This window comes from Protopterus annectens, chromosome 7.part0 (assembly GCF_019279795.1).
Source record: "Protopterus annectens isolate FY-2018-M chromosome 7.part0, PAN1.0, whole genome shotgun sequence".
NCBI lineage: Eukaryota > Metazoa > Chordata > Ceratodontiformes > Protopteridae > Protopterus > Protopterus annectens.
Genome location: NC_056739.1, coordinates 573,970,103 through 573,985,528, shown reverse-complemented (window position 1 = coordinate 573,985,528; position 15,426 = coordinate 573,970,103). Strand labels below are relative to the sequence as shown.

Sequence of the window (15,426 nt, the reverse complement as noted above, 5' to 3'; positions counted from 1 at the left end):
AACATATGAAAATGCGTACATTTTTGGAAAGCATTGAAATTTACAATGATAAGATACTATATTTCCCAAGTGAGTAATCCTTACTGTTAATTGCATGTTGCAACAAATGGTTTAGTGAATGAGCTGGTGAGGGTTGTTGAAAAAAATTCCAGAGTTGAGTAAGACTTCCAGAAAATTCAGCAAGTCATTGGCATTCTTTGGGCTCTTGCCAGTTCCAAGAAATTATATGGAGAGAAAGGGAAAAAAATTTAAGTGTATGTCTGGACTCTATGATTTTCAAGTTGCTCATGAAGAGGAACTGTGCCCACTAGAAGGACTTTAGTGAAATCAGAGTTTCATTTTATTAATTTTCTAATTATATGGCTCTGAATTTTAATTATGCTAGAGACAATTCCAGCACTCAGTGGGGGCGAGGCAGAGAAATTAAGTCTGGCTAAAAATACTAGTCTTTCTCAGAAAACACACACAAGACACAGAAATTAATCCTGGATAGGATCTCACACACACACACACACACACACACACACACACACACACACACACACACACACACACACATCTATGGACACTTTAGAGGAGTTCCATTTCACATACAACATGTATTTGGTATGTGGGAAGAAGCAGCAAAACATAGTAAACTTAAGCAGACATATCTGTTTATTAGCTGGATCAGTTTTTGGACGGTTTACTATCATTTTGTTGAACGACACTTACGCAGATTCCAGAATCGCATAATCACATGGGCGACTGGTAAAAACAGTGAAGCACATCCTTCCGAATGTATAAAACTGAAAGCAAGGAAGTGATTGGTTCTTGCAAAATCACCTTTGACTTGAACGGTGATTTTAAAGCAACATTCAAACTGGTTTGAATGTCAAATGTCATTTGTACCATTTTTGACATATGGCAAAACAATGTTCACAATTTCAGCCATTTGAGTCGATGAAATGACTCAAATATGTTGTGACTTTCAACAAAATGATAGTAAAAGCTTTTTTTGACATGAAATCTTCTCCTGCCAGGCCCCCTACCTGTATAACCTGATAAAGTTCAACCTGAATGAAACTCTTAACTGCTCTGCCTTTTATAAAAGGTAAAATACTTCCTTGCTAAGACAATTAAATTTGTTTATCTATGCTGAGAGGCTAGGGTTATAAGAGTACCAATCCTTTCTATTTAGTGGATCTCATATAAACAAAAGTAATGTACTTACCATAATGATAGATCCATGTTGTCTGATTTTCATCCAGTTCAATACATGGGTTGTTCAAATCCAACTTGATCAGACCTTGGCATCATTCCTGAAGCATTTGGATCCAGGACTCTGACTATTGCCCTACCCATAATTCCCATTACACCTTAGTATCTCAGCTCAAGTTTGCCCTACCAAATTAAAACTTATAGCTTAGTTAACTATCTTTGTATAATATACCAAAAAAGAAGTCAAAGTCTGATAGGACTCCCACAGACAGGGTACAAGTGAGGTCCAGTTGGTCACCAAAAGCAACTGGGTGATAATTTGGAAGGGAGAAAGAGGGAGAGAGAGGTTGAACTGGATGAAAGTCAGACAACACAGCTCTACCATCATGGTAAGTACATAACTTTTGTATATGATGTTGTCTATTTTCATCTACTTCAATGCATGGGACAGATTCCCAAGCTGTTATTTCCTGGGTGGCATCAAGGAAGGATGTTCCTGAGAATGGTGAAACCAAAGGAGGAACGTGATCTAGTGAATGTATCCAGTTTATAGTGAGACACAGACATGTGTATTGTTAACCAAGTTGCAGCAGCATAAATATCAATACGGAGCCTATTCATAAAGGCTGTAGATGTGGCTGTGGCATTTGTGGAATGAGCTTTGGGTTTCTTTTGCAGGGATAAATCTTTTTTTGCATATACAAAAGAAATGCAATCTGATAACCATCTTGAAAGTGTTACCTACCATTTAGATCAAAAAAAGGCAATAAACAATTAGTCCAATTTCCTGAAGTGCTACATTCTGTGAAGATGGAATCTAAGTTGATAATGGCCATCAAATATGTGAAGGATGTATTCCTCTTTGTTTGGAAATCTGGAAAAAAACACAGGTAGGTTGATTGGTTTAAGTTTGCCTCAGATGCCACTTTATTTAGCAAAGATGCATTACTTCTTAAGGAAACTCTCTTCTTTGTGAAAGGGTCTATGTTTAGCCATCCAATGGCATATTCCTCGAATGGCCATTCATTGTACACATATCAGCGAAAGTGCAGTTCAGCAAAAGGGCATATGTTCGTAAATATCATCAAATGATCATAGTTGGCCAGCATAAACAAAAGGAAATGTAGTACATACTTATCAATATGGTAGGGATAAGGAAATTTGCCCTTTACCCACAGTAGTGCGATCTAGGAGTTGGTATATATAATTAGCGGGGGGGTTGAGGGCTGCAACCCCCAACATGAGGAGGATAGGGTGAACACCGGACCCTCCTTATGTGGGGGGGCTGTTCCCTCCACACCCCCACTAATTATATATATTAACTCCAAGGTTTCAGTACAGTGGGGAAAGGGTAGAGTTCCTAGATTGCACTACAGTAGGGAAAGGGCAGATTTCTTTATCCCAACCATACCAATAAGCATGTACTACATTCCATTTTGTTTATGTTGGCTAACTATGATCGTTTGATTATATTATTTACAATCATATGGCCTTTTATTGAAATGCACTTTCGATGATATGTGTACGATGAATGGCTGTTCAAGGAATGTGCCATTTGATGGTTAAACATAAACCCTTTGTGAAAGACTAGGTAAGGAGATTTGCAGGAAAGGGCTTGTAACTGTGAAATTTATCTGGCCGATGCAATAGACACAAGAAAAATTGTCTTCCAAGTGAGAAATTTCAACTCTACCATTGCAGATGGTTCAAAGGGGGAATTAATTAACACTTGGAGCAAATTACTGATATCCTATGGAGGTACTGAATTTGGAGTACATAGAAGGAATGTTCCCCTCAGAAAGGCTTTGGAAACTTTTAGAGATGCTATGGCAGTGTCCTTCTTTATGGAAATTAGAAATTGCAGCCATTTGCACCTTAATAGTGGAGAAACTAGAACTGCTGTGGAAAAGTTCAAACAGAAATTCAAATATAGAATAAATTGGGGCAGAAAAATAGTCTATGACTTTAGACATAGCCCAGAAAGAAAATCTTCCACTTGCTTTGCTAAATCTTCTTTGTGGATTGTTTTTGAGAAGCTGATATAATCTGAACAACCAAAGGTGGGAGTCTGGCATCTCTGGCTATAGTCAAAACTGTAAGAACCAAGCTGTTAGTTTCTTGGACTTTTGGCCCAGAAGAGGCAATACATTTGGGCAAGTTAGAAGATTTGGATAGTGATCCAACATCCAGGTGCATGTACAAGTACAGGCCACAGGAAAGGGAACCATGTTTGCCAGGGCCAGAAAGGAGCAATGAGGATCATTCTGGTCTTGTACTTTCTTGCTTTCTGGATAAATGTATTCATTAGAGACAATGGGGAAATGCATAAAGGAGAACCAGGGGCCATTTGTGGACTAAAGTGTCCCTCAGTGACTGTCCTGTGGAGGGATTAGGGCAAAGTAAATGCCACATTTTTTGTTCAGGTAAGATGCAAAGAGGTTGCAACAAGGTTGGCTGCAGCAGCTGAAAATTAAAGTTGTCACTGCTGGATTTAGGGACCACTCATGAGGCATTAAGATGGCTCTTCTCAACTTGTTCTCCAATACATTTAATGTTCCTGGAATGTGTATTGCTGTCAGAAATTGGTTTGAAGGCTTCACCTACTGCCATACTCTCATGGCTTCCCAACAAAGATGGTAAGAGCAGGTTCCTTCCTGTTTGTTGATATAAAGACTACTGCCATGTTGTCTGGATGAAAATCATGCTCTTGGGGAGGAAGTCCTAAAAGGCCTGCAATGCTAGTATGACTGCACTCATTTCCAAGACATTCATGTGGAGATTGGTCTCTAGATGTATCCAAGAACCTTGGCTGATCAGTTTTATCCACCACCTGACATGATCCTTACATATTCGAGTAATGTGAATATTGGTGTGTAATGGATGAATGTTTTGTGACCATTAAACAAAAAGAGTCCATTGGAGAACTCTCAAGTGGAATCCATGTAGAGGAACCACCATAATTGTAGAGGCCTTCAGACCTAGCATTCGGATAATTAGTCATGGTAGGGGTGATAGATGTTGAAGCACCTGTGTAGCCACCAGACAAAAGGAGAGCACTCCAGTGTTCATTAATTTGGCAATTTGTGAAGATGTGTCCAGGTGACCTCCAATGAATTCTATTTGTTATGTTGAAAATAAGCGACTCTTAGGTAGGTTTATTGTGATTCCTAAGTGCTGCATTAAGTGGGGCAAGGGGTCCAGATGATGGAACAGCATATTCCTGGAGGTAGCAATAAGGAGCCAATCGTCAACATATGGAAAAACTTGGATCTGTAGTAGGCATAGGTGAGGACTCTGATGAGACTGAAGGACTGTGCTCTGAATTGGTAATGATTGGCTCCCAGCCAGAAATGGAGAAATCTCATGGAATACCTCACTATCTGGTACACATCGTGGAGATCTGTGGAGCACATCCAGTTGTCTTTCCTCAGAAGAGGCAATATGCACTAAATTATGACCATCCAGAATTTTGTCTGTCTTAAAAACTGATTCAGATAACTCACATCCAGAAAGGGTCTGAGGTCTCCTGCCTTCTTGGGCACTAAAAACCCTGGAGTAGACTCTGGACTCTTAAGTAGTCTTGGGGAACTGGCTGGGTGACTCTTTTTTTTTGAGCAGCTTGGAGATGTCTGCTGCTTTAGGTTCCCATTGACTGGATGGAACGTCAGGAACTTTCTTCTTTTTTGTTGGGTAACAGAAAAAGGGAATTGAGTAGCCTCTGGATATAATTTTGAGCACCCAAGAATCTGATTTTATGCTTTGCCAAGCTTGTGGTTGCATGGATAAGTGCCTCCTGACTACCTCCAGAGTGCAGCAGTCAGGCAGCCTTTCAAGAGCACTGATAGGGCTTCCATTAAAGTTACTTCCTCCTCTGCCATGAGAAGGTCTATCCCGGGAGTGTCTTGATAATAACCCTGTGGTTTCCAGAACCACGTCTTCTTGCCACCCCTCTGATTCCTAGAGAAGGTCCTTTGCAGGGCTGAAAAAAGGATTCCCACAGCAGATGCAGAGTTGTACCATGTTGTTGACTCCTGGTTAGTGTTTTTTTTACCTTTGCTACAAAAAGTGTGGAACCATTGAATGGGGCACTAATGAAGGATGACTTAAAGCCTTTTGTGAAATTGCAAAGTCACATCCAGGCATGTCAGCACATGGTAATGCTGTTGCCCACTGCCCTAGCTGTGCCATCAGCTGTGTTAGATAGCAGACACATGGTCACATGTGATATAGAGTCAAAGGTAGAGACTTGGGAGTCCATGGTCTTCTGAACATCTGCTCTGGCAGATTACCCGAGAGAAACTTGGAGAAATCTCTGGTCAAGTCTCTCTGGACGCATGTGACATGAGCCAAATAGTTCAGCATTCTAGGGCAAAAGTAGCTAGAGTATAGCTGTTTCCCCTAACCTATCTCTGTTAAGGGGGTGGTTATAAGAACTTTCTTCTGATAATTCCTTCCTACTGGTTGCTGCCTACCATCATAGCATCTATTGGTGGACCTCTGCTCCAATGCTACCCACCCTTAGGTGCTGCCAGGATTTTATCTGGTTTCTTTGGTATTGGTTTTATCATGTCAGGTTCCTTCCATACCCATTGAACCATGAGGTCAGTAATGGGATCAACAAGTGTTATTACACAGATGAAGTTGAGCCAGAACCAAAGGCTACCAAGAACACGGTCTCATCTGGCAAACGGTTATCTGTGGCCCAGCACCATCACTGTTTCATCAATTTGAGGATCTCACCGAAGGTGACATCTTCTGAGAAGGATCGAGGGGAAACCTCACCTTCATCCATATCTGTGCCTTCAGTGAAATACTGTGGAAATGAGTTTATTTGCCTGTTTTCACATCTGCTTCCTGTGAGCCTATACTGATGGATGATTAGATGGGTTATAATCAAACTGGGAGCTCATGAAGTAAACGGTCTTATTTTCCTGTGGTACCAAATGTCCCTGTTGAACAGAATGAAAGGAAGAATATGCTGAATTCCTGTAAGGTTTGGATGGAACTGAGCTGAGTGGTAATCTTTATCTTTGGGCACAGCCAAAGCAACCTCATGTCTGAAAGGCGACAGACGCACTTGATTCCGAATAAGGTCTCCCTCTCTCCAAAGAAGAAGGAGATCTCCCAGTCTCAAGAGGTCTATGGCCCTGAGCCCAGCATTGGATCCAAGGTGTCAAGAGACATCTCTGAAAACCTGTGAGTCAGCCCATCCCCTCGAGTCTTGGCACCAGCACTTTGGCTCTGAGACTCTAATTCGAATGTATTAGAGTTGAAAGAGATAGGGATGCTGTCAGACTTGAAGCAGCCCAACTGTTGGCTTTGACAGAAGTGCACCAGGGCAGTCACATTTTCGATAGCTGGGTCCAAGGGCTGGTACCAGAGAAAGAAGAGAAGAGGTTGTTGGACCAGTACTTTGCAATTTCTGAGGTCATGGCACCAAGAGAACCCCAAACAGGATTTGCATTCTCAGGAACTTTCTCATTATTCTATTGACATCTTGTTCAGTAAGGCTTCTGGATGATTGAGCAGAATAAACCACTGAAGGTGGTCTCAAATGTCTTTTCTCTTGTAGGATGAGAGAATGAATCCTCGGAATTCACCATTTCCAAAGAGAATGGACATCAAGATGAGGAAGATCGGCTCCAAGAAACTGACATCTCTGACTTCTTAGGAGTTTTTGGATCCAAACTAACCAAAACAGTAGGATCTGGAGACCTTTTCCTGACCTTTTCTAACTTTTCTTTCTCACTTTTCTCCTGTTCCAGTCTTTCTTTTTTTTTGTTTTTCCTTTTTTGCTTATCTTTATTCTTGCCTTTGCCCTGATTTGCAGTAGAGGACGCGGTAGCAGTAGATGAACAGGAGGCAGACAAGTGAGAAGACCCTGTCTGTGGAATTATTAACTTTTCTTGTCGGGTTTGGAAAGCCTTCAAGCCAAAGGAAGCACATGCCTCACATTGTCTTAAGATGGGCAGCGCCCATGCAGTATACACACAGGAAATGTGTATCATGTGGAGGGATTTTGTGCTCTCAGTCTGCACATTTTTGAACCCCTGGCTATCAGACATCCTGGAAACTGAAAGAACTACAGCTAAATCAAGCAACCACAGAGGAATACTATTACTACTGAGATGTAACATGCACTAAGAACTGTGAACACCATAAAAATTATATATATATATATATATATATATATATATATAGTGTGTGTGTGTTGTGTGTGTGTGTGTGTGTGTGTGAGTGTGTGTGTGTGTGTGTGTGTGTGTGTGTGTGTGTGTGTGTGTGTGTGTGTGTGTGTGTGTGTGTGTGTGTATATATATATATATATATATATATATATATATATATATATATATGCAAAAAAGCCTAACTACTAATACTAGTAGAAAATATAAAAACCTATATATTAATAAGGAAAAACACACTCTAAAACTGCACATATAAGAGAGAAGATTTTAATGATCTAGAAATTCAATGTCAAAAAGAAAAGGATATGCTTTTCTCTATTTCAGGAACCCTCATGAAGCATGCCTGATGCTTCAGGAGGCAAACAAGATCTGAGGTACTAAGGTGGAATGGCGGTATTATGGGTAGAGGAGGAGTCAGAGCCCTGGATCCGAAAACTTCAGGAATGATGCCACCCATGTGTTGAACTGGACGAAAATGGACAATATCGGATCCATTGTTTAGTGGTGACATAGTGTGCCACCTTTGGTGACAAAATACTGTAACCTTAAGTAGACTAACAGCAGAATTGTTGTTGCCCTAAGAGGACTATAAACACATTTAGAACCAGTAACTCTCATTGATTTCAGTATTATTTCTACATGGCAGAAGTTGTGTTCTGTTTATTACTAACCTTGCTTGATGGATCTATATATGCTGCCCACCTCTGTCAGCTCATGTCTCTGTTAACCTTCATGATATTCTATGCATTATATTAAATATCTGTTTTTATTATTAATATTTGCGTCTGTATTCTTTGTGTTCTGCATATGAACTATATTGCCTTATACTGACTAATGTATGTATACATTTGGTTTCTACTGCCTAGCCTATGTTGTTGCTGAAAAATAGTCAATTTGGATTAGTCTACCTACGTGATTAATAAACAATAAATGTGTTAAATAGCTAGATTGACTACAATGGTAGGGGTGGACACTTTGAACATCTGGCAGCTACTGAGACCTGGGTTTCTGAGAATCTCATAGGAATTATATTAAGTCAGATAATAGAAGTCAAGTAAGATCAAGGAAGAGGGGTTCTGCCATGCGAAGTGTGGCAATAATTGTGTTTTGCTGATAATGAACAGTTGGTGGATAAAGTCATTAAATTAAAATGATGAAATTTACTTGTACTTATTTGTTAACCAGCTAAGTGAACTGATCTTTTGCTGAACCTTTTTAGGCAAGGCATGGCAAGTGCAGAAGGTATACACAATTTACAACAGCCAATCACCTAACATGTTTTTTTTTTCTGAGGTAGGGGATAAAAGCCACACAGAGAACATGAACCTCCATATATACTATTTTTTTCTGTTTTTTTTTTTCTTTGTTAATACAATCTTTCATAGTCAGCATGTTAGGGACAGAATGCATTTGTGGCAATGAGGCATTTTCTGAAATCATTTATGTCTCCTCAATTTGCATATTATTTGCAAAATTACTGGATGAATCCTGTTAGACAAGCGTGTTACTGCCTACATTTTAGCTACTGAAAGTCTATCCATCATGGCTCATATATTTTTTGCTTACCCAGCTAAATGTACTATATAGCAGGCTACTGGGGAGCAGCTATACTACACCACAGTTACTGCACACTAGAAAGCTGGTGATTGTCTTCAGATGGGAGAGGTTTCTTCCATTTCTGTTCATCCCACTCTCACCCTCACCTAGAAAAACAACATCTTTGTGTCAAGTGTACTGCCTCCAGAATTGTTCCTAAGATCAGCTACGAGTGTTTGCCTACCCAGTGTCATTTCTGCTCCCTGACCACTTCTAGTTCTTCCATTTGCTGCTGCATTGCATGACATTGATTGCTTCTTTTTCATTTTTTCTGAAACCCCTCAGATGTGGCAGGTCTGAAAATTACTTCATCAAGTCTATGCAGTATTAATTTGCTAATTTTGAAGCTTGGCCCCACTTCAACAAACCTGAAATACTAAGAGTCACTGAATCCTGATTAAATTCAGAAGTCTTCAATCCTTTCTCTTACCTTTCAAAATTTAACATGTATAGGAGTCAGTGACCTGTCCATGGATTTAGTGGAGGGTGTTTTGCTCTTAGTAAATAAAAATGTCAGTGGTTTCCTGATTGCTTCTTCCTCTAATGTCTCTGACCAGGGCCCTGACTGAGTATTGTAAAAATGTAAGTTAGAGAATGCACTCAAACAGATTAATGTAGTCTACTGCTGTCCCCACCACTACATAGTTGGTAAAGAGTAAAGAACTCAGAGCTGACCTGAGTAACTGAGTAACCTTAAATGTAGAAACTCACTATCACCGTCAGACTTTAACCTTTTGGGAACCCAAGACTAACTTCCTTGCATTTTCCAGTCTTCCACAAAATATCTTCCTCCATCTGTTACTTGAAACTGCAGACCCCAACCTACAAGCTGACAATCATGTCCTGCTTTTGTACAAAACAGCTTTCCAGATTCTTACCCCTTTCAATGGCATGTTCATAATTCAGTGACCACTGTACATTCTATTCTGCAGACTCTGCCAAAGAAAAAAATTGAGCTTCAAGTAATCACCTATAGGGTGCAAGAAAAAGAATCACAGCTTTGAAAATGAATTGGCCACTTGAGACTGGTTATAAGTCAGCAGTCAGGCTGGCTACATTACTGCATTATTTCACTATCTTAATGTCTTCTGCAAGAAGAGTACTGTCCTACCAAAACCGAGTTAATGGGAATACCATGCTAGAGCTGAAGAAGTCTATTGTAGCATGCAACTTGGACTGAGTTAGGCACAAATTTGTCAACTTCCAAGATAATGGTGGATGTCACATCTCACCCAGAAAGCACTACAAACATCTTGCTAATAAGACAAATATAGTCTTTGCGAAGAAACATCAGAAAGGTCATCTATGCGAGAGGTTTCTGGAAGGAAATCGGTAACTTATCTGGGATGTCTGTACCAGCTGATTGCGACTCTCTGGTTGTGAATGGAAAAGTGATCAGTGATCCTAAACTAATTGCAAGTCTTTGCAGATAATTTCTACTCCTGATTTAGTGCTTATACCATTGATAATAGTCCTTCCTGCTGGTGAAATAACCTCTGCCCAGCCTTCATGTTTGCATTTCACACAAACATTCATTTCTCAGAAAAATTGATTGTAAAAATCTGTGTTTGGCTTAAATAGGTTCTTAGCTATGAAAAAGATGGCTGTGATAGCCTTTTTCCTAACTTTTTCAGGGTCTGTAACACTTTCATTGCCACCATGTTAAGGTACCTTTTCAGTTCCTCCTTCTTCACTGATTATGTTCTCAGACTTCTGAAAGACTGATAGCAGTATCTTTATCACCTATGCATGGCTTCAGTTTCCAAACAGACTTTTAACCAATTGCCATTCTGTTGAAAATTTAGAATAAGCAGCAGCCTTACAACTGTAGGCTGTCATAGAGGACCACAGACTACTCATGAATACTCACAAGCCATCAAAATGGTTTCAGAAAAGGAAATTATTCTACTGGGTCCATATTCATTGAGCTCTCCAAGGCTTTTGACCATGTAGACCATCTGTCTACTCAAGGAGCTATCATTATGTGGCCTCAAGTCCATCCAGTTCTTGGACTGCGTTCACAGCAGATAATTTAAAATTATTACACATCCACACACAGTCTTCTCTGCACCCAATGTTTTCCGGTGTTCAGCAAAGTTGAGTACTTGGACCACTGTTGTTTACATTCTACACTAAACACCAGTCATATCATTATGTTGTTTGGTAAATAGGTAGGTCATGTAAATCAATATGCAATTCTCCAAACTACTTTAGCCTAATTATGTTGTGCATGTGTGCAAAGGACTTAAAACATAATCTAATTAAAACAAATGCAATGGTCTTTGGAACTCGCTAGTGCCTTTGTGTGTACAAAGATCTGTAAAACATTACAGGCCCAGATGGTGGTCCTTGAAAGTGATATATTCTTTCAAATACTTGGTAGTTTGGCTTGGCCCTGCCTTTACCTTCTCTGCAAACACTCACTGTGTTGCATAAGTGCAATAGTATAAACAAGGCTCCAGAGAGCACCCCTGCATTACCAGGCTGTAACTCATACCACACTTTTTGGCCACCTAACTTGGACAGGAACACCAAAGGTGGAGGTGTGTCCATATTCATTAAGGATATCCACACCTCAAGGCTAGTTGCTCAGCATAATGCATCTGAGATTATCCAAGTGCAACTAACTCTGGGCAAAACTGCAATCCAAATTGTAGCTTGCTACAGATCCCCCCACCATGCCCCAGGATTCCCACTCCTATTTTCTTGATATACTGGAAAATATTAGGGTTCAACCAAACACCCTAATAATGGGCGATTTCAACTACCCCACCATTATCTGGGAAAACTACTCATGTGCCAACTCCTTCACTCAGTGCTTTCTAGAATTCATAAATTCCAATGCCCTGGATCAACTTATCCACACCCCCACCAGGGGCAACAATATCCTACACCTAGTCATTACCAACATGAGTGACAACATCTGAAGTCAGATCCAACCATAAGCTAATCACCCTAGATATCCACATCCTTCCCCCACCCCCAGTTAAGGAAATCACGGTAAAAAATTTCTCCAAAGCCAACTTCATGCTTCTTAAGACAGAAGTGGCGAACTTCATGACACCCATGCAGATGGACAATACAGTTACAACTGATGAATCCTACACAGATGCACTCTATAAGCACTTACACGAGTGCATGGATCATGCTGTCCCAAACAGAACCAAGACGCTATCCCCCAAAAAAAGGAAGCCAATCTGGTGGTCCCCTGCCATAAACAAACTCTACAACAGAAGGAAGAAACTGTTGCAAAAGAGAGTAAAATCCCGTGAGTGGAGGAGTTTCCTGGTCAGCCTCAGTAAGAAGCTGAGATCCCTTATAAAATCCTCCAAAGCTAGCTATGAAAACAAAATAACCACTGATTCTAGGGACAACCACAAAGCATTCTATAGCTATGTCAAGAATCTCAATGGCAACACCCAGATCTGCTTTGAGTTACAGCACAATGGCATGAAAATTACAAAACCAACTGATATTGCCAACGTCCTGGCAGATAGGTTCAGTGCTAACTTTAACCCCCTCTCACCCCCTAAAGGGCCCATAACTATACAGGAACAATGCAGAGTAATCACAACTATGCAGGTAAAAGCTGCACTCTGTAAAGCCAAAAACATAGCATCCATGGGACCGGACAACATCCCAGGCTGCATTTTGCACACTCTTCAGAACAAACTGGCTCCCCACCTAAGCACCATGTTCAATCATAGTCTCACATCAGGCTTTGTGCCCACTGAATGGCGTACAGCAACAGTTATCCCACTCCACAAAGGGGGGGCCACCACTGATCCCGGGAACTATCGCCCTATTAGGCTGACGAGCCTGGTTTGTAAAGCCATAGACCGTATCATCATGGAACTCATAAACAAAGACATTGGTAACTTCCAAACTCTGGACCCCATCCAGTTCGGGTTTGTGAAAGACAGATCATGCCTCCTGAACCTGATTGACTTCTTTGAGGCAGTCACCAAAACTGTAGACGAAGGTAAGGTGGTTCACACAGCCTATCTTGACCTCGCCAAGGCTTTCGACACCATTCCCCATTCTGGAATTATAGCTAAACTCACTAAACTAGGTGTAAGTCCCTACGTCACGAGATGAGTTGCCAATTGGCTCACTGACAGAACCCACACTGTAAAAGTTGCAGACTCCAAATCTGACTTCAAACCAGTGACAAGTGGACTACCACAGGGTTCAGTCCTGGGACCTCTCCTGTTTGGTATCTACTTCTCTGAAGTACATGCTAACACAGAAGGCCTTTGGCTAATGAAGTTCACAGATGACTGCAAACTAGGAGCCATAGTTGAGTCCCCAAATGATGTGGACATCCTACAGAAGGGCTTCACTAGACAGATGCCTGGTGTCAAAGCCATGGCCTCAAACTCAATGCCAAAAAGTGCATTGTCATCCCCTTTGGTAAAAACTCTGTACCCATGAACTACCACATAGACGGCAGTCTACTTAATGCCGAATTTGTGATAAGAGACCTGGGGACCCAGGTGGACAGTAGTCTCTCTCCTTTGATAATCACATCGCCACCGTAGTCAAGAAATCCTTCTACATGGCACACCTCATCACAAAAGAGTTCTCATCTAGAAAAAAAGAGATCATTGTTCCCCTCTATTCGACACTCACTAGACCCATTATAGAGTACAATTCCCGTTTTGGAATGTAGCTCACAAGACATCTGCAGCAGCTGGAAAGGCCACAGAAGTACCTCACAAAGGGGATTACTGGCTTCAAACAGATGCCCTACACTGACCGTCTCAAAAAACTCCAGCTTTACACCGTAGCATATCACCTACTCTGAGGTGATCTCTGCCTAACATATAAAGCTATGTCAAACCCAGAGCTGTTGGACATGCTACACCTAAAGAAATCCTAATCCCTCTGAGCTACATGCTCTAGGGACCTAAACCTTGTCACCACAATAAACAGGACATGCTGGAGGGATAGATTCCTATCCCAGAGACTTCCCATATTGTAGAACAACTACCCATCTATGTCAAGCAAAGGTCCTCATTAGCACTCTTCAAGAAAAATCTTGATAAGTGGATAGGAAATAGGAAATACACCCTGGGGATCACGTCTGTGGCTCTGCTCGACAGGGGCACAGGAAAATAACTTTCTTGGGTGGCGTAAGCCAGGGAAGCTTGTTGGCTAGGCTTACTAAGGCCCTTGGGCCAATAGCCTAGTACCTATCTTTGAACGTCCTAACCAAGGAAGGTTATCTCACATTTGGTAAAGGAGTTATTCTTTCAAGTCTTGAACTCTCACTTCTGGTCATTAGCTCCATCTCTATGAAAAAAATATAAAAAAAACTGTGGATAACACAAAACTATATTTGCCAAATTATCGCCCCTGCTGAGGGGTTTTACCACTGTATCGCCAACACTCATGTAGGTTGTGATATCAGAATTAGTGTTTTTGTTACTATCTTACTATATATACACTTCTTAATGTGAAGCATTGAAAGTCTTAGCATTGCCTCATTTTGGCGAAATGACACTCTGCATCAGTTAGGCTTTCTGCATCCACTGCCATTTCCCTTTTCACTCCTCACTATTGCCCCAGTGGCACTGAAAGACCTTTCTGCTACATGGGGCCCACAGTATAAAAATGTGATCTGATGTTGTCAATTTTCATTCTATCCTCAACTGATGGGTTTGGATCTGATCCCTCGAGTCTGACTCAGATGTTGGTAAAACCTGCAGCAATAAAAACTCTCGAGCTTCTCCCTTACCCATAATGCACCAACCCCAAGTACCTCAGATCTCGTTTGGTGCTTTCAGTGAAAAACATGGTCTGCCAGTTACTCTCGAGCGTTTTCAAGATAAATTAAAATTTGTATTTTCTATTTTCCTTCAGCTTTATTAGCTATTACCTTTATGTTACTCTGTGTGATTCTTAAATACTATTGTTTGTATTTTTTCCATTGGCCTGTTTCCTGCCCCTTTCTACTTTAATTGTAGCTCCTATATACCAGTGTTTGTTGTATTTCTTCTTTTTCTTTCTCCTTACCTGTCCCATCATATTAAAAAAAACTTTAAATCTAGTAATAATACAATTTTTTTCTTCCTTTCTACCTGCTATTTTGAAATATGGCAGAAAAAGGGCCTGCAGGCTTTACAAAGTATATAAAGTGTGGGCATAAGCTTCCGCTATCAGATGCCCACATGTTATGTGTTTATTGCTTAGAACCTTTTCACTTGCAGGAGGACTGCTCGATATGCCATGGGTTCAACCCCAGGGCTCTGGTTGAGCACAAAAATAAATTAATTCTCAAAGGACTCCTACCCTCTTCATTCAGGGGGCCTCTATCTGGAGAAAAATCTCCCAAAGTAAAGCCAAAATCAACATCTCCAAAGCCTTCCGCTTCATTTTCAGAGTCTTCTATATATAAAAAAGAGATCTGACTTAAACCTCGGATCCGAAAAAGTCGTAATTG

The 15,426-nt window shown here is 40.8% G+C and overlaps 1 protein-coding gene across 2 annotated transcripts in view; it reads left to right on the top strand.

Moving 5' to 3' along the window:
* The window catches only part of LOC122806599 (P2R1A-PPP2R2A-interacting phosphatase regulator 1-like), an 848,478-nt gene that overhangs the window by 615,266 nt on the left and 217,786 nt on the right, over nt 1-15,426 (top strand). The window contains exon 8 of one of the 2 annotated variants that reach the window (XM_044077157.1): nt 7,710-7,779. The exons of the other annotated variant lie outside the window; for it this stretch is intronic. Within the exon in view, the coding sequence (XP_043933092.1) occupies nt 7,710-7,732 (23 nt within the window). The 3' untranslated portion in view covers nt 7,733-7,779. Of the gene's footprint in view, nt 1-7,709; nt 7,780-15,426 lie in introns of those variants that run through there. 2 annotated transcript variants of the gene reach the window in all.